Source organism: Olea europaea, chromosome 23 (assembly GCF_002742605.1).
Source record: "Olea europaea var. sylvestris chromosome 23, O_europaea_v1, whole genome shotgun sequence".
Taxonomy (NCBI): Eukaryota; Viridiplantae; Streptophyta; class Magnoliopsida; order Lamiales; family Oleaceae; genus Olea; species Olea europaea.
Genome location: NC_036259.1, coordinates 6510984 through 6530588, shown reverse-complemented (window position 1 = coordinate 6530588; position 19605 = coordinate 6510984). Strand labels below are relative to the sequence as shown.

General features: G+C 33.7%; 1 protein-coding gene and 1 pseudogene across 1 annotated transcript; both read left to right on the top strand.

The window, feature by feature from the left end:
• Positions 1-1151: 1151 nt before the first annotated feature.
• Positions 1152-2590, top strand: LOC111372218 (U-box domain-containing protein 28-like). Its single transcript, XM_022994443.1, has one exon. It carries the CDS (start codon positions 1201-1203, stop codon positions 2425-2427), a length of 1227 nt encoding a protein of 408 aa, XP_022850211.1. The 5' UTR covers positions 1152-1200; the 3' UTR covers positions 2428-2590.
• An 8410-nt stretch (positions 2591-11000) lies between these two features.
• Positions 11001-14825, top strand: LOC111371972 (annotated as a pseudogene).
• The last annotated feature ends 4780 nt before the right edge of the window (positions 14826-19605 follow it).

Below are 19605 nucleotides of genomic sequence, written 5' to 3'. Positions count from 1 at the left end.
CACATAGATTAAAAATAGGATTTAATGTCATTGACAAAGCAATTTTCGTTAAAAACTTTTATAATTTACCCCTATTTATATTTGTACAATTTCAAGATTAAATGAGGGAAATTGATTATTATTAAGCAAATTAAGTAAAGTATACTAGTAAACGAATAAAACAAAACATTATCAATAAAGAAACCATACTATATAATTGAGACACAAAAATAAGAAAAGACAACTTATATAAATGGAACGGAAATATTATAATCACCAATTTGTGTGTATTTTAATATAATGAATGTGAGAACTGAAACCCATAATATAAAGATTATTGTAAATCCAGTTTGACTTCACCAGAATCCATGCAAGAATTTGATGCACACAATGTTTCAATAATTCAACCAATGGCCCCACACGTATCCGATTCAAACTTCCAAACCCTTACCTTACGTAATTAAACTAATAAGTAAATCAAACTCTGTCTTTTCTGTATATGTATTTTTACCAATGGTCGACAAGTTACTTAATAATAAGTTAAGAATTTATTGAGCTGGTTTCCCAACCGTTATAAATTTAAATTAGTACTCAACTTTTCATAATAGTTGCAAAATCACACCTAACGATCGAAATTATTCAAATTCTAATTATATAGTCCTTACACGACCGAAATTTTGAAGTTAGGTTCTTTCCGCCAAATTTTATTGGCACCTAAAATTTTGATGTTTAAAGTGTTTAAATTAGAATCACGTGATTATTAAGCCCATGTTTGATGTAGATTAAAACCAGACTTTTCGTAGATTTTAATAAAAATTAAAGAAATGTATACTTGAAAAGTCAAAGATCTTCTGAAATGTGTGATTAAAATTAATAATCGATTTTGACTTAAGATTAAAATTATGTTTTAATCTATACCAAATAGTGGCTAAATGAAGATTTGAACAATATTTGTATTTTGAATTAATTGTTCAATTATTATTTATTAGAATGAAAAGGTGAGAATGAACTTGTTTGTTCTCAAAGAGTGAAGATCAACTTGTTACTCGAATGATATGCTGGGACTTATAATGCAATTTTCGCAATTAGGAAGTACCAAAACGACGTCACTTAATCCTCCAACCCCACCACCTTTAAGTCTCCCTTATAAAATCCTCCGGTTCCTCTCTCAAATGAACATGAACAAAGAAAAAAAGAATAAAAAGAGATCCATAGGAAAAAATGGTGAGAGAAAAGAGGAGAGAAAATTTGTGCGTTACCGTGCCGACCTTGTTCCGGTGCCCGATTTCAATGGACGTGATGAAATCTCCGGTGAGTCTATGCACTGGCGTCACATACGATCGCAGCTCCATTGAAAAGTGGCTTTCTCTAGGACACAACACCTGCCCCGCCACCATGCAAACCCTGCTCTCCACGCACACCACCCCCAACCTCACCCTTCGCCGCCTCATTCACCATTGGCTCTTGCATCCTGACATGTCTCCCTCGCCACCTCTGCCGCTCCCGCCGGCGACTTCCAAACGACAAGTTAGGGAAATCATCAACGGTTCAGTAAGCTGCGATTCTCTATCGAAAATTGTTGATTTTATGAAGGCTTCAGAGGAGAATTTGAAGTTTATTGCGTTTTCCGATGATGCCGTTTCTAAATTTGTTGAATTTTTCGGAAATTGTAAAGAAATTGAGGTTTGTGAACTGATTGTTGAACTTCTGGATTTGATTTTATCGGAAAATGGAGCGAAAGAGAAATTGAATAGCTTGATTTTGAAGAGCAATAAAGATAGTTTATCGTCATTCCTTTTGGTGCTACGGGAAGGAAGCGTGAAATCGAAGATTAAATCGGCGAGGATTTTGGAATTAATCGCTCTTAATTCCGAGTCTCAACGTAAGATCGCAGAAAATGGAGGGATATTGTACGAACTGTATAGTTTGATCGCCGTGGAAAAAGACCGGCTTGCAATCCAAGCCGGTTTGTCAGCTTTATTAGCTATTTCAACTTCGAGACCGGTTCGGAAGGAGTTAATCCTGTTCGGGATCGTAAAAACAGTTGGGGAAATTCTCTCCAATACGAATACAGTTCGTGCAGTTATTGAGAAGGCTCTAGGAATCCTGGAAATGGTTGCCACGTGTACGGAGGGGAGGGAGGCGATTAGTGAAGACGAGAAATGTGTGGTAGAGATCGTAAGGAGGCTGATGAAATGCTCCAATGTAGCGACGGAGCACGGTATTACGGTGATCTGGAGCGTGTGCTACTTGGCCCGTGATCGGACAGCTCAGGAGAAGGTAATGAAAGTCAATGGATTGACAAAGGTACTACTGGTAATGCAGAGTGATTGCTCAGTGAGTACAAGACAGATGTGCAGGGAACTAGTCAAAGTTTTGAGGGTGAAGAATTCGAAGTCTTGTTTGGCAAGTTATGAGACTAAGACAACTCACATTATGCCTTACTGAATTAACTAACAATTTTCTGAATTATTTTTCAATTTTTTGGAGACATGGTTGGGTTAGGTAGCCAAAGACCTAATGTTGTAAATCAAAAGGGAACACGAATTTTGACATGGAAGACACACATACAAATGAAAATTTTCATTTTCTCAACATTATTATTGAATTTCGATGTTGTTATAGTTTTTCAAATTGGAGTAGTTAGACATTTTTCTTCTGAGAAAGACGTCACGCAAAACTATTATATAGCATCTTATAAGCTATTAATTCGGAGACTTATGAAACGCATTTGAACATACAATTATTCGAGACAAAGGTGTCTAACATCCATGTTCTTAATACGTTTCAGGCCGGCCATAGAGTCCAACCGTGTCGAACTAGTTTCATTGTTTCATACATTTTATATTAGATCCTAAAGTTGTCAAATGTAAAATATATTTGTTTATGTTAAACAAGATAGTACTATACAAGATTAAATAAAAAAATAATTCTAAACTATTCTATACACATTTTTTTTATTGAATATCAAGCGTAGGTAAGAAAACAACTAGCAATTGGACAAATTAAAATATGTACGATTGCACTTAAAACTGAAAATAAAATGTTTGAATTGGTCAGAAATGGCTTCCTTTGAACGAGTCCTTCCTCTATAGTTAGTTTATGCCTAAGTCAAAATATTTGAGCCGGCCAGGTTTCTCATTTTTCTCATTTTATAATTATATATTGGGACCTTTGACTGACGAATATGGCCGGTCGACAAAATACAGTAAAGTAATCAACATGCAAAAATTATTGTTAATCCGATAAAGATAGCAACTTTCCAGCAGCATGCAAAAATTGCATTTTTGACATTCTAAAAATAAAAGCTTACAGTGTTCACTTTAAAAAACATTACTTGCACATGCCAAATCATCTAGCAAAAGAAGTGTTTCAGCCCAAAAGGGATATGGATAAAAGATGAAGTTGACATTGTAGACTACATCAACACATTTTCTTTTTAATACAGCTAGAAACGAATGGAGGCACCGTTGCGTAATTGTGAAGTAATTTGGTTGAAACGTAGAGATAACGTACCAAAATTATGGCTAAAAATTTATCAAGAACGAAAGCCATCTTATGATGACCGCTCGTATGGACCTGAACGATAATGATTTTACTTATAATTTCTTCGTCCTCTACGGCTATCAGAGTCCCTGCTCCGTCCACCATTACGATCGGGACCGTAGCGACCAACCACCACATCCATATCTATCACCTCCTCCACTTTGCCCTTCTCCGGAAGGACATTCCCTAGCAAAATGCCCCGAGCTTTCCACATGTGAAGCAGTCTCCACTAGATCCACGCCCACCCCCATGGTCACAATTTCTCTCCCAATCAGGTCACGGTCTTGGTCCTAATCCCGATCCCGATCCCGATCTTGATCTCTACTAGAATTGGGTTTAGTTTTCATGTTTGAAAAGTGTTTATAAACGTTTAAATTATAAATTATAAATAAATAGAAATCAATAGTACTGGTGAGTGTGTTTAAGGATCCATCAAAATATATGGATAAAAAGTGTTTTAAGTTTTTATAAATATTAGCCAAACATAGGTAAATATCATTCCAACCCAATATTTGAAAAAGCACAAGGCATGATAAAGCGGTAAGGTCAAGTTTTAAGCCTTATGAACTAGGTGTGCTTGTGCAAAGCTTAGATGTAAATAGATATGTTGGGTTTTTTAATACCCAATAATCCCGGGCAATGATGTAAAATTGATGTTGGATAAATTAATTATTGACATCCAAGATTGAGAACCCGACCGTAAAACTACGTGGACCATTTGAATCAACCTAATTAATTAGTACTACTCATGGCCCGGCTTCTACATTCATTGGACGGCTTATATACGTTGGCCCACTTAAGTTCATTGTATTGGACTTGGCCCACACTTTGACCTAACCTAACCTATATATACTAGCCTCCTTGAAACGTGTGTTTTTGCCTTTGTCTTGGAAGAAGAAACTCTCAGCCTCTTTCTCTCTCGGCTGATTTTCTTCCTTCTCTTCATAGACTTTGTGGCTTCACCTTTGTAGCTGAAAAACTCCGTCCCTTTTGTGTCCTTAGTGGGTACAAATTAAAGCAACCGGAGTGTGGAAGGAAGTTGGAGGTTTGGGACGTGATTTTCTTGGTTGTTGTAAGGTTGAGATTGGTATACTAAGCCCGAAAAATTCACCAATTGGAAGTCGATTCTTCAACAAAATATTTTCTTATTTTCAACATTATTTTAAATATTTTAAAACCATTGAATAAATGAAATAATGCAAACCAATCAACTAAAAATCCGATTGTAATCCCTTCAAACAGTGTAGATGTTAAGTGAATATGACTTAAAATTTGTTTATTTCATTGTCAGGAGTAGATAAATTAAGGTGAAAGGTTGTTGTGTAATTAGTGATCTTGATTTTCTGTCTTTGATTCATTGTTCTGAGCATTATTGAATCAACGTTTTATTGAAATTATCCTAAATTGGGACTTTATAGCTTGAGGTGTCTTATGGATTTGATCCTCTAAGATATGATGCCAAATTCACCTAAGAAGCCTCAATTACATATATTTTGAGCTATGAAATATTTGTGACTACCAAATTTCGTATGTGACTTCACTTCTCGTGCTTCAAGCTAATTGCAATTGCTTATTACATGAATGTGATAAAAAATAAAAAGGTGACATTTAATTTGAAGCTATGGATCTAAATTTTGATGACTGCATCGTGAATGTTTCATTTAATCGAAGCATGTATAGTTGAACTGTGACCTCTATTCATCCATAAACTTTTCAATCAAATTTATGTTATGTTAAGATTTACTAACAATAGCTGCTGTGAAAACAAATATGATATAGAATTAATCCAATACCAATTTACTGGAGAAAATAACATATTATAGTCACAATATGAAGTAATTAATCACAAGAACACAAGAGTAATGTATTTTGTAGAGAATAGAGATTATATTATAATATAGAGAAAGAATATAAAGATTTTAACTTTACTAAAATCATAATGAAGAGCGAACTATATATACGGAACAGATAGGGGACATTCAAACCATAATAGTAGAGTTGTACTTGAAGTAGAATGCAAGAAATGAAGTCCAAAACGGAATAGAGGAGGAAAAATCGTGCAAAAGGCGAAACAGACAAGTGGTGTCGAGGAGCCTACTTTCGGGTTCTTTACTTCAAAATCTTGATTTTCTTCATCACAATGTCCTCTTTGAGTCCAACACAAATTCTAACTTTCAATTGGGCTTCCAAGTAGAACTTCAACTTAAATTTGCCAAGTAAACTTGAATAGGGTTCAACAATAGCATTCCAAATAGAATTTTTCTTAATGTGCACTATACTTAGAACTCACAATTATCTTCAACAAAAAATTCGGGTCATAGCCAAATTTTAGCAAGTTCCACCTTGATATGAATTTCATTGCAATGAACAAAACTTCAAAGAATTCTCCACCTGGAGGCAAATTCCATTGCAAGGAATAAACTTGAAATTTTCAATAAAAAATACAAAAGAACTTCTCCATAAAAAAATTTCAACTGAAAGTATTCTGTACCTTTGCTATCCTAACAAGGGCAAAAGTGATCTAATGATCACCAAGCAAGGCTGAAATAAGCCCTATAATAGAATCACAACTAAATGAATCAAAAGAAGGATCTTGACTAGAATCAATGCCTTTAACCACATTCAAACTATCAACTAAATCAATAGAATTGTACCTATGTGAAGTCTTATGGTAAAAAATGGGCCTATTACTAGCAATTGAATGCAATGATACTGTTGATGATGGTGGCAAGGCAGATTTATCCATAATCTCTAAATTAAACTAAGATGTATTCTTTAAAGAAAATCTCAAATTAGACTCCAACGGTACAAAATCCAACTCCAAAACCACTTGATTATTAAAGTATGATGATTAATCAAAGATTTTGTATAATACTGCAAGACATATAAATAGGATTTTCTCCGTCCCTTTAACAAAACACAAGCTTCTTTACTAACCTTTTGGACTGCGCCTTCAACAGTACACATACCATTTTGAGTCAAAAGTACTTAAGGAGATAAGATTTCTCTTTAGATCTAGATCGTGTCTCACTGCATCAAGTGTTCTAACTGTCCTATCAAATATCTTATGAGCTGTTTTACAACCTGACCTTTAGAAGCGTCAGCGGGACATGGGATATTTTGAATCGACTAATACCAACTATTCGAAAATGTGTATTATTACCGATCATCACAACACCTTTTGAAACTTCTTCATATGTTGAAAACAATTTCTGATTAGGAGGCTTATGAAAAGTGCAAATTGTATCAAAAGTTTAAGTCTCGTTAGGTTTGGATTTGTAGTTAGTAAAAGCTCTCTATCACTGTTAGAATTTTCTGCAATACATGATTCTCTTGAAGTTTATTATTGTTATTTTGTAGTCAATTTTGATTTATTCTGCAACATATAATAATTGTTTATTAAATGTCTATTTTTCTTGCAATAATTACAAATTTTGAAGTTAGATTTTGACTTGCCTCTTACACGACCACCATCAACAATGAAGCCAACTCCATGACTCTCAGATACTACAAGATGCTTCATCTTCTCCTTTACATATAAAGTATCATAGACTTCTTCGATGGTGAGAGTATTAAGACTATATAAAATCCTGTCTCTAAATGACGTGTGAAGCTAGCAATGAACACAATAAAATCAATCTCAACTCTTCTTCATCATATTTGACCTCAAGGTCTCCAAATCAACGATAATTTTTTTAAAATGGTTAGGTGATTCTCAAGAGATGTTTTTTCTGTCATATGATGAGAATATAGACGTTGTTTCAGATGCAATTTACTAATATGATTCTTTGTTATGCATAATTGCTCTAATTTTAACATAATATAGTTGATGACTTCTCCTTCAAAACATCCTGAAGAATATAATTTGAAAAATGAAGATGTATTTGAGATAAGGTTTTTCGACCCCTTCGTTATTTCTCCTCCAGAGTTCAAGTTGTGGGTATTTTGTCAAATTTCAACAACGCATCATCCACATTCATTAGAGCAAGTACATTCTGCATCTTTATGTTGTATTGCTATCTAATAGCAAAATATCATACTTCATAGTTGCCATGACAAAAAACCTCGATCTTCACAAGAATTTTAAAACCAAAAGCTTTGATACAAGTTTGTTGTGAAAACGAAGATGATACTGAATTAATTCAATACCAATTTGCTAGAGAAAATAAAAAATTATAGCTACAATATAAAGTAATTGTTCATAAGAATACAAGAATAATATAATTTGTAGAGAGTAGAGATTTTATTATATTATGGAGAAAATATACAAAGATTTTGTGTTTACAACGTTTCTAACTTCTACTAAATCATAACGAAGAGCCAAATATATATGAGGAACAAATATGAGACGTTCAAACCCTAATAGAATTGTAGTTGATATAGAATGCAAGAAACGAAGTTCAAAATGGAGTAGAGAAGGGAAAATTGCGCAAGAGGCAAAACAGAGCTATGGCGCCGGGCTTGTGGTGCCACGGCTCCATGCAAATATTGCCTTGGCATCGCGACGACCACATTTGAATTCTTTACTCCAAAGTCTTGTTTTCTTCATCCTAATATTCTCTTCAAATCTCCAACTTCCAATTGGGCTTGCAAGTATAACTCCAACTGGAGTTTATCAAGTAAACTTGAATAGCATTCAACAATTTCATTCCAAATAAAATTCTTCTTAATGTACACTTTAATTAAAACTCCAAATTATCTTCAACAAAGAATTCAAGTTAAATCCAAATTCTAACAAATAACTATTACAAAAATAATTACAAGCAAATTCAAGTAAACTATATTGCATAGATTGCATATGGAAATCAACCAAAATCAAACAATAAATGCATAAATGTAATACACATCCATCCACTAGTAAATTTGTCTATGGACACCATCAAATTCATCATAAATCTAGGGTCTGTAACTCTCCATAATAGAAAGACAGCCATGTTTGTTATGATTATGCATATAAAAACTTCATCAGTTGTAAGCATTTGAAACCCTGATATTTAGACATGACATCAAGAATCAAATAAAAATAATTGTTAACATTAACAGGAAATTTTCTTGAAGGATATTTGAGAAAGGTTTAAACTAGTAGTATGCCATGTTAAACGAATATACCCCGATCTTTAAAAAAAATTGTTCAACAAAAATGCCAAAATTCACCAAGTGGTTGCTTATTAAAATCAAACATGTGTTGGACAATCATATTTTTAACTGCAATCAACACGACTTTTGTCAACATGCCTACTAGTTACCGTCGTTTTGTCTACGTTCGAATTTAACGACATGTATTTATTAGATTAAAGTTTCAGGCCGAATGACCATTTTTATAATTATTAAAAACTTAAATGACTATTACCATAAGTAAATTATTTCTTTGACGATTCTCGAAATTTTTAACCAACTTCAATGTCTCTATACCTGGTGAGTTAATAAAGTTCCAAATGTTTTTATTATTAGAGACTAATATGCAACTATAATAACTTCTTAAAACGTAACTTATTTATTTTATTTAAAAGGTTGAAAACTAACTTGCAAATCAAGGAAGGCATCGAAAACTTATATAGTAATTGGCTCGAAAAATTAAAAAATAAACTCATTTTCTTCCTTCCTTTCTTTCTTTCTTTTAAAACTTCTTCATATGTTGAAAACAATTTCTGATTAGGAGGCTTATGAAAAGTGCAAATTGTATCAAAAGTTTAAGTCTCGTTAGGTTTGGATTTGTAGTTAGTAAAAGCTCTCTATCACTGTTAGAATTTTCTGCAATACATTATTCTCTTCTTCCTTCCTTTCTTTCTTTCTGTTTTTAATTAAAATAAGCTGTTTTTAACCTTTGCCTTCTGAAAAAGTATATAAAAAGAAAGAAAGACAGAGCCATTTCATAACCTGCTTTGTATCCAAACACACAAAAGTCTTACCGACCCCTCATTGTAGGGGTCGGTCGCACATGAAAAAAAAAAATCATGGCCCACGCATGCGTGTGTTCTGACAGGGGTCTTTAAAACGCCCAGCAGAGCTCCTCGAGGCAATCTCCTTCAGCAAAAATGACCTGCAACATCCAAGCAACCAATGGATTCCAGAAATCATCTCCAATGGATACTTCAATCAGTAAATCTCTCACTCTCCTCTCTCCAATTCACATTCTCACCACACTCTCGATGACTTCAATTTCCTTTTCAATCACATAAATGTTGGTTATTGAATTTAATCATTACAATAGGAAATTAATTTCCTTTGACGATTAAACTCTAATGAATATGTTTTTAAATCCTTACACATAAAGGGAAGATAATAACCTTGAAGGAACATTTAATGGTATAGCCAAATGCTTCTTCTCTTAGATCTTCTCCCTCGTACTCCTTAGGTGCATCCCTATTTGGGAAATGAAAATATGGCTAACCTAAAAAATCATATGAAAATGTACCCATAAAAGGCATATTTATAATACTTAATTAGGATTTTTTATTGCACAAATTTTCTTGAACTTTGTTGTAGTAGACCAATTAAGTCATACATCTTTATTGGAGTCGAGAGAAGAACCTAACCGAACCCACATGACTCAGGATCTAATAGATGTTTCTAATCGGGTCAACTCTTGACCAATATAGATACATCTATTAATCTCGAGTCATTCTACCATACAATCGAGATTGCACTCTCGAGTCGAGTGACAGTTATAGAAGCAAATTATGATATGATAAAAATATCCTCCGATTATTGTTCTACAAGTCAACTCCCATTTGACCATCAATGTTTTGAAAATGACAAAATGATTGTTCTGCCCTTCAACATGTATTACCCTCTAAATTTTATTTTCATAAGGTGAATTCTTTGTGATCAAATCACAATATGAGTCCAACAATCTCACCATCAAACTACTAAGCTCAGGTTCAATTTTCTTTAAAAAATACTTTAGAGTAATGATCGTCACATCTCAATAATTAACAAATTTCACTATTGCAAGTATATGATTCCTAATTGTTTCGACCCACTTCTTAAAGCACCGAGATCAATCTTCTAATTCAGATTTTACTCATTAGTATCTCAAAGAACTTGAACTAGTAATAAAAGGTACATTACTTATGATTTGGGTGACTTGTTTGATAATTGAGTAGAGTCTTATTCCGAGCGGCTACAATGAGCCATCAACGCGGTCTCATTCAATGTATATCAAAAACATATTATTATTTTTATTCCCAAATCTAAACAAATCTTAATAAAACAATGTAATCTTATCAACATAAAGAGTTCAACTTCATGTACTGATTATAAACGACATATTTTGATCACAATACGAATTGTGTCTTACTATACTCAAACCATCGAGTATGCAATTTGTGACATCCTATATGATCATAGAACCTTAGATAATAGTTGCAAATTGTAACACGCAAGTAATCAAACATTTTACAAAATACTACTTGAGGAAAGGCAACAAACTAACAATAAACATTGTAATTTCCACTCCAGGCCCTAAACCCAAAATGGAGCACAACTCAAAATTTGCTAAAATTTGTAATAATCTCAGAATTTCCTCAACTACCATTTCAATTGAAGGAAAATTCAAAAACCCAGAAAAACCCACCTCTCGGAATTGGCTAAAACCAGTCAACAGAGGCTCCTCCACTGTTCATGCTCTGTTTAAGGAACTGCCGGTTCTTGAAAGGGCCCTAATTGGTGCAGCTGCTGGTGACATCGCAAGTGCATTCACTTACGTGTGTCTTCACCCACTTGATACTATTAAAATGAAGCTCTAAACAAAGGAGCATCAAAAATTTATACTGGCACAATTGATGACATTATTATCACCTTCAAAACTAGGGAAATTATTGGATTTTACGGTGGAGTTTCAGCAATCATGTGGGCTCTACTCATCTTCTACTACGTATTTAGGGACTTGTGAGTTTGGAAAGTCCATGTTATCAAAAAATTTATATAACTGTCTTTATTAACAGGAGGAATATAGTGTCATCTGCTATAATGGAGCATAAAGAGTTAATTACTCGGAGAATGCAGGCACAGCAAAGAGTAGGTCTTGGAATGTTTTATTGAGTATTTTGGGAAAAAAATGGTGTTTTGGGGCTTCATGCTGGGTACAGTGCTAATTGCTTAAGAATTTGCCCACTAAAGTGCAAAGTTATTCATCATTTGAGTACTTGAAAGCAGCGATTTTGAGCAAGTCTAGAAAGGCTAGTTTAGTGCGATTTCAAGGAGTTTTTTGTAGAGTATTGGCAGTGGCAATATCAACTTCTTTGACAATCCCCTTGGACATTGTGAAGACTAGGTTGATGACTCAGGTTCATGGTGAAGCCACGAATAAGGCTGCTGCTGCAATGTATGGTGGCATTACAGCCATCATTAAACAAATTTTGAAGGAAGAATGATGGGTTGGATTTACTTGTTGAATAGGGCTTAGATTTCTTCATAGTGTCTGCTTTTCATGTTAAATATGTGTCTCGAAATTTGGCAAGAATTTGGCAATCTTGGGTTTTGGAAAGAAATCTTGTTGGAGCCATATGGTTTTAGGAAATAATCAATAGGATTTAAGAAATATGGAAAGAATTAATTGGAATCCAAGATTAGGAAGGAAACAATTTGAAATCGTGAAGGAAGGAAAAAAATTGTCACACACATGACACGTCTTTTTCTTTTACGTGATTTTTTCCTAATTTTATATATTTTCCTAGTTTTAGCGTTTGACTCGTGTACTATAAATACGTGGCTCCTCTTTCAGTTTAGTTTAAGCCAATTGTTGTAATTCTCTCTTTTCATAGTGATTGAATAAAATAATATCGTTCATCTGCCAGTTTCCTTTTATTTTGCATCTTTTTCAACTTTAATCTTGTTCTTGGTTATTTTGTGATCTTTATTTATACTTCATATTGGGTTCATCAAATCTCAATTATTGCGTTGTCTTCATCGGTCCCAACAAGTGGTATCAGAGCCAGGTTGCAAGTTCTTCGTGATTTGATTGAGGTTTTCAGAGATGGCTTCGATGAAGTATGATATTCCGCTGCTAGATCGCAATACAAGGTTTTCGCTATGGCAAGTAAAGATGAGGGCTGTGTTGACGCAGATGGAACTTGATGATGTTTTGCTGGGCTTTGAGAAAATGCTAGCAAATTGGCCTATGAAGGAGAAGCAACGGAAGGATAGGAAGGCTATATCATTGATTCATCTTCATTTGTCCAACAATATACTCCAAGATGTTTTGAAGGAGAAGACAACGGCTGCTTTGTGGCTCAAGTTGAAGCAGTTGTGCATGACAAAGAATTTGACGAGCAAACTGACTCTAAAGCAGAAGTTGTATTTCCATCGCATGGCAAAAGGAGGGTCACTGCAGGACCATCTTGCTATGTTCAAGAAAATAGTTGCAGATCTGGAGACATTGGAGGTAAAATATGATGAAGAACATCTGACCTTGATCCTGTTGTGTTCGCTACCCAGTTCTTTTTCGTCGTTTCGTGGTACTGTTCTGTATAGTCATGACACACTTACCATTGAGGAGGTATATGAAACCATGTTCTCAAAGGAGAAGATGGAGCTGTTGGTTGGAGATCCTACATCTAGGGGTGGGGATGCTCTTATTATTCATGGTGATCGACGGAGGGGTAGATCGAAGGTGAGGTACAGCAATGTGTATTGTTATTATTGCAAGAAGAAAGGACACATCTAGAAAGATTGCGACAAGTTGCAGGGTAAAAGTAATTTACATGCAAATCATTCGAGGCAATCTAGTAATTCGGACGAAACCAATGTAGTTGAAAAAAATTTTGATGATGGAGATGTGATGTTAGCTATATCTTATGGGGAATCCAAACCTAAGGAGTGGATTTTGGATTCTGCATGTTCATATTATATGTGTCCTAATAGGGCGTTATTTCAGACATATGAGGCGGTGAAGTAAAGTGGAGTTGTCATGGGAAACAACCAATCTTGTCGGGTTGCAGGAATCGGTCGGGTCAGATTGAGGCTACAAGATGGGACAATGAGGACACTTGATCAAGTTCGTCATGTTCCAGACTTGACAAATAATCTCATATCGTTGCGTACCCTGGATGCAAAATGGTATAAATTTTCTGGTGGAGGTGGATTCCTGAAGGTTCAGAAAGGTGTTCGGGTTGTACTGGAGGGACGGATGAGATCCCAGTTGTACATTTTGCAAGGAAATGCAGAACCAGTTCAGAGACATTTGGACAAGTTTAGAACCGTGGTAGAAATTCAGTTTGGTACATTACCTCTTGTGTTAGGCTCTGGGTCAGTTTCGAACTTTGCTCGTGGGAGTGTTGGTGATTCTGCTTTACCACCAATTTTAGTAGATACACTTTGTTCTTGTGCTAGTGGACTCATGGAGCGTAGGTTTAGTCATGTCAATAATGTATGTAATGCCTTAGGGATCGTTGAAAGTGACAGTTCTAGCAAGGGGCCTTCTGATCGTGCATTTGGTGTGGTTTCTACTACAGGGTGTGTTTCGACCCTGTCTAGTGATTATTAATTCCAGGTGGAATTTTGGGAACCCGGGTTTGGGTTTGGGTGTCGCTTGTGGACGCCGGGCAGGGAACATGTTTTCATGGAGAGTTTGGTTACTATGTTGAGGAGTTTGGTTATTCCGATGCAGACGGATCATTTCTCAAGGTGTAGAAATTTGGAGCATCGTTCATTGCACAAGAATTTCAAGTCAAGGTGGAGATTGCTAAACATGTTTCTCGAAATTTGGCAAGAATTTGACAATCTTGGGTTTTGGAAAGAAATATTGTTGGAGCCATATGGTTTTAGGAAATAATCAATAGGATTCAAGAAATATGGAAAGAATCAATTAGAATCCAAGATTAGGAAGGAAACAATTTGAAACCGTGAAGAAAGGAAAGAAAATTGTCGAACATGTGACACGTCTTTTTCTTTCACGTGACTTTTTCCTAATTTTATATTTTTTTTCATAGTTTTAGCGTTTGACTCGTGTACTATAAATACGTGGCTCCTCTTTCAATTTAGTTTAAGCCAATTGCTATAATTCTTTCCTTTCATAGTGATTGAATAAAATAACATCGTTCATCTATCAGTTTCCTTTTATTTTGCATCTTTTTTAACTTTAATCTTGTTCTTGGTTATTTTGTGATCTTTATTTATACTTCATATTGGGTTCATCAGATCTCAATTATTGCGTTGTCTTCATCGGACCCAACATTTCAGCTATAGGCTACTTTGCGTTCGAGACAGGTAGGTTCATAATTTTGAATCAGTATCTCAAGCAAAACGAGATTCAAACTATGGAACTTGCTCACACGTCGCCACTCAACCAAAGTGGATGAGAATTGACCTCAAGTTTGTGCATTAGTGTTAACTTGGTGAATTTTCTTCTCATATCTCCCTTTTTCCTGCTGGATTAATTCAGTTTTGTACTAGTATTCATATATTAAGTTATCATAAAGAAAGTCCTTTTTGTTTTATGAATGTGAGGTACTTTTCTGTAATTTTTTGTTGTAATTAGTATTCTATGATGATAATAGTTTATTGTTGGTAGTCAATGTAGCGAAATATTGAACCTCCAGCTGTACTTGTTCAAGTATGATTCACGCATAAGTTAAACTGGTAATGGTTAGTTGCTGAACAATTTTTGTTTACTTTTGAAACACGCTCTTGTTGTCTTGAATTAGTGGTTTAACATTGCATGATTGATCTAAAAGCACGATTTTGGTTGAGTATAGATGGTGTCTTTAGCTTGTCTAATAAAAGGTTGTCACCTTTCAACTTTATTTCAAAGTTGAATATTAGTATTGTCTTAAGGTTTTGGTAGTTATTGGGGAGCCAGACTTTAGGATGTTGATAGACCCTCCAAGTTATTCATTTAAGTTTGTTATGCCATATTCTAGAGTGTTCCAATTCCAATTAGTTATCAATAGTAGTCTAGGAAATAAGGGGCGAAGTAGTAATATAAATGTAATAGAAGAGGGAGTAGAACGGTTATGCAAATATTCAGTACTTGGTTGAGCCTATTAGGAGATAATCTAGCCTCTCGAATGTTGGGAATTGTTCTTTTACATTCTATGAAACCCCCGTTTGTCATCCTTTAAAAATTTAAATTGTTTGCTATAGGATCATTCTCAACCATATATTCACACAATAAAATATTCTACATATAAACCAATCAAATTTTCTTACTTTTTAATCATACATTCTCCAAAAAAATACTATTCACTAACTCATTATTCCCAAATAAATTCTATCAAACAGGCCCGGAATATTAAAACAATCTTCAGCCACAGTTGTTCTTACTTTATAGATAAATGCTTGAATCTATCTCTAAATATAATTCTCACCATTATCATACATCAGACAACATCGTTACATCTAAAGCCCATTGTTACAGCATCAGATTCATTAAAGGAAGTCACCACAGTTGCAACAGCATCCATTCTTCAATAGCAAATTCATCAGTAGCCAGAAGCACCATTAGATCTACAGTGCACAGAGAAGACGCCTCTTGTAGAACTTGCAGCAGTGAATCAGGGTCAGATACCTACTTATTTGAGAGTGAAAATTTCAAGGAATTTAGTTGTAATAGTTGCAGACACATCTAATAGAAGATTGAGGACTAATAAATTATTTCAAGAGGCTGGAGAATAGTATTATTATCAGCATTTTGGTAGTTAGTGTAGCCATAGTTGAGGATGCCAACTTTTCTAAGGGATTAAAATTTTAGACGCTGTAATTATAAAATGTCGATGGAAATGGAATTAATTGGAAGGATACTTGCAAAAGAAAAGTTGAAAGTTTTTATCACCAGGGAGAATTTCTTAAGTGATTTTCTAAAGTTACTAAGGGTCTGTTTGATTGTAAAGATGGAATTGAATTGAATTGAATTGAAAACGAATTCCAAATAATTGAATTGCCTAAAAATTGTTTTCCTGAGAATTGTAAGTTATTGTGTTTGATTGGGATAATTTTTCATGTGGAAAATGTTGAAATAAAAGTGTTTTTCTATCTCCGTTTGACTTTATTTTATATGAAAATTGTCAATTAAAGGAATAGATTTTACTGGTATTAGAGATGAAATTTGTTTCCATTGCCAAAAAAAAAAAAAATCATCTATCTTTTGGTGTTCTTTTAGCTTTGTTTTACATAAAAATTGTCATTTAAAGAAAATATTTTTTTACAATAATTTTTAGAATTTGTTTCCATTGCAAAAAAAATAAAAAGTGCTACAATAACCAAAAAAAAACCAAGAAAATTCCGGATTTCAAGACAACCTAGAAAGAGGATTCCATGGAAAAAAAATAAAAAATAAAAAAATAAACCTATCAAACATGACAAAAAGTGGAAGTTGGAAAACGAATTCCATTTTTCATGGAATTTGGATGCCTATCAAACGGACCTAATAGCTTCTATCCTAAAGTCTTACACAAAGCCTTTCTAAATTTATTAGTGAAATTCTCTGTTATTTTCTCATTGACATTTTCTTTTACAAGGTACTGTTAGTCAGTATTATGATTGATGGAGTTTGTTTTTTTCATTATATTCTTCAAAACATAGAAAGGCTAACGGCCAAGAAAGAAGATCAAGTTTACCTCATTAAAAGAACATTTTATACTGTGAACAGTATTGGCTATTCTGAGATTTCAGGAAAATCTAGTTTTTGAGCAATATAGGCCTGCATCCAGGATTAGCATTAAGTTTGTCTTTGTTTGTTTTAATTAAAAATAAAGGGATTAAGGAAATGATTGAACTTTATAGTGATTTTATTATGGTGATCAAGGAGTCAACTGTCGCTTCTGCTATGTATTTTGGTTCCTTTGTTTAGGAATTCTGCTGAAAAATCTACAGTATTCATCTATGTCAACTGTCGATCCCTCAAGTGCTGGTGCAAAAAGGAACACTTTGTCGTCTACTATAATTGTGCCAAGTGTTAAACTACTCATCTAAAAGTTTTTGCAAGTTTTTTGGAAGTGAAACTACCCGAAAAGTTACAACTATTGATGTAGTCTCTTGTTGATACTTGATACTACCAGTTTTGTCGCTACCTAATAGAAGCAAAAAAATCTACAAGATAGATTGAACCGAAGATCTATACCTAAACTGAAAGCATACTTAAATCGCTTTATGTATGTAATTTTTCCCTTTTTTTTTTTAGACCTAAGCCCCCAAATATATTTGGCTTAGGGCAGCATCCTCTTGAACCTTATATAAAGTCTGGACCTTCCCATGAAGGATCAAATAAGCTAAAATTTCACCATATTAGATCAGGTTATGGTATCTCAATTTTTGTCTAGATAATAATCTTGATGATTGAGCTACCTACATCACTTATCAGAGTTTCTATATGGCCTCTTTAGGTTGTCATTCCTTCTTTAGTGAAGTCCTGATTCCCTTTAACTCTGATATAAATATTAAAATTTCACTATTATCTTTGACAGACATAAATCTATCTTCAGATTATGATACAGGTACCTTCAAAATAAGTTGTAAAATAGGGTACCAGCACCCAGAGACACGAAATAAAAGATGATTGTTTACCATTTGAGAAATTACTTTAAAACTTGTTTTTATAGAATAATTATTGTTAAAACCTTGAGTCAACTTAACTTCGAGACTCGTTTTCATAATAATCTAGCGGAAACGTAAGTGAAGTCATGAAATGAATTTGAAAATTAAAAATAGGGATAATTGCAGCTGCAGTCCCAAATCTTTTATTTTTTCGTAGATTTGATCTAAACCTTTCGTTTGGCCCACTTACAGTCCCAAACCTTTCATTTCATTTCATCACAAGGAGAAATGGATGGATTCCAACTATAAAACCATTAGTTAACCTAAAAGTTTGACTTTGATCAATTTTAAAAGGGTTGAATTCGGTGATAAATTATCAATGTCAAACAAGTTACGAAAATATAAACGGCTTTCATTTAAAGGTCTAGTCAAAGCAAAAGTTTATTTATAATGCCTAAGAACTATCTTTTTTAGTTAGATGGGCTAAAGATACAAAGAAAAGAAAAATACAATTTTAAAATAACTAAAATGTCCTGATATGTAAAATGGCATGCCCTAATTCCCCTTTCAATTTTTATTTAGTCCTAATTCAATTTTGGCTTCCTTTCTTTCACAGTCAGGTCGACATCTCTATCAATTATTTTCCTTTTCTTAACATCTTCTCTCCTTCATGAAACCCTAAAATTTACCATTGTCATTCCCTCGTACACTCATTTGGTTAAAGTGGGTAATCAAAACTTACAACATTCTTGTTGGGTATTTAGAGAGAGATGGTGATATTAAATTTCAATATTTGGACTACTTTCTTTTTTAATTTTCTTGAATCATTTCTTCATGTTGTGATTTATATTTATGATGTTTATTTGTTAATAATGGTTTTGAATTCATTTTATCATTGAATTAGAGCTCTGATATCGGTTGCTTTCCAATCTATACTTACTATCTATACTTACTATCCCTTATATTTTAAAGTGAAATATATGTTGGTAAATACATTTTTGGGGATTCTATTTGTTGTTCTACTGTGAAATATACATTTTATTTTTTACTGTCCAGAATGACTTATAAATCATTTTCTACAACTCAAAAATGACATACATCTCGTTATCAACACTGTATCAAGTTTATAATTTGATGAGATTTTAGAACTTTTATGGACACCATGGATATGTTATGGATTCAATTTATTATCTAGTTGAATATGAACAGTCAGTTGAAGGTGCTTGGGAATGAAAATGTGTAGAGAATGGCAATGGAAAAACATCTAATCTTGTTTCGAAAATAACTTCTTTTGTGGATTTGTATGACAAGGTCAAAGACGTGTTGAAGGTTGATACAATGATATACAAAATGGATATGTTAGCTCTTGTCCAAATGATGTAGCTTTATTATTTTGTAGTTATAGAAAGCACCAAATGATTTATTACATTTTGTAGTCATTGTGCTATTAATTATATTGTATTTTAATGAACCAAAATCATTATGTTGTTTTTTTATGTTATTGCTTTTGTATTAATGAAATGATATTAAAGTCATTTTATGTTGATGTGTTTTTTTTATTATAGATCAACAACTTTTATGTCGTATTATTTTTCTAGAATGACACGA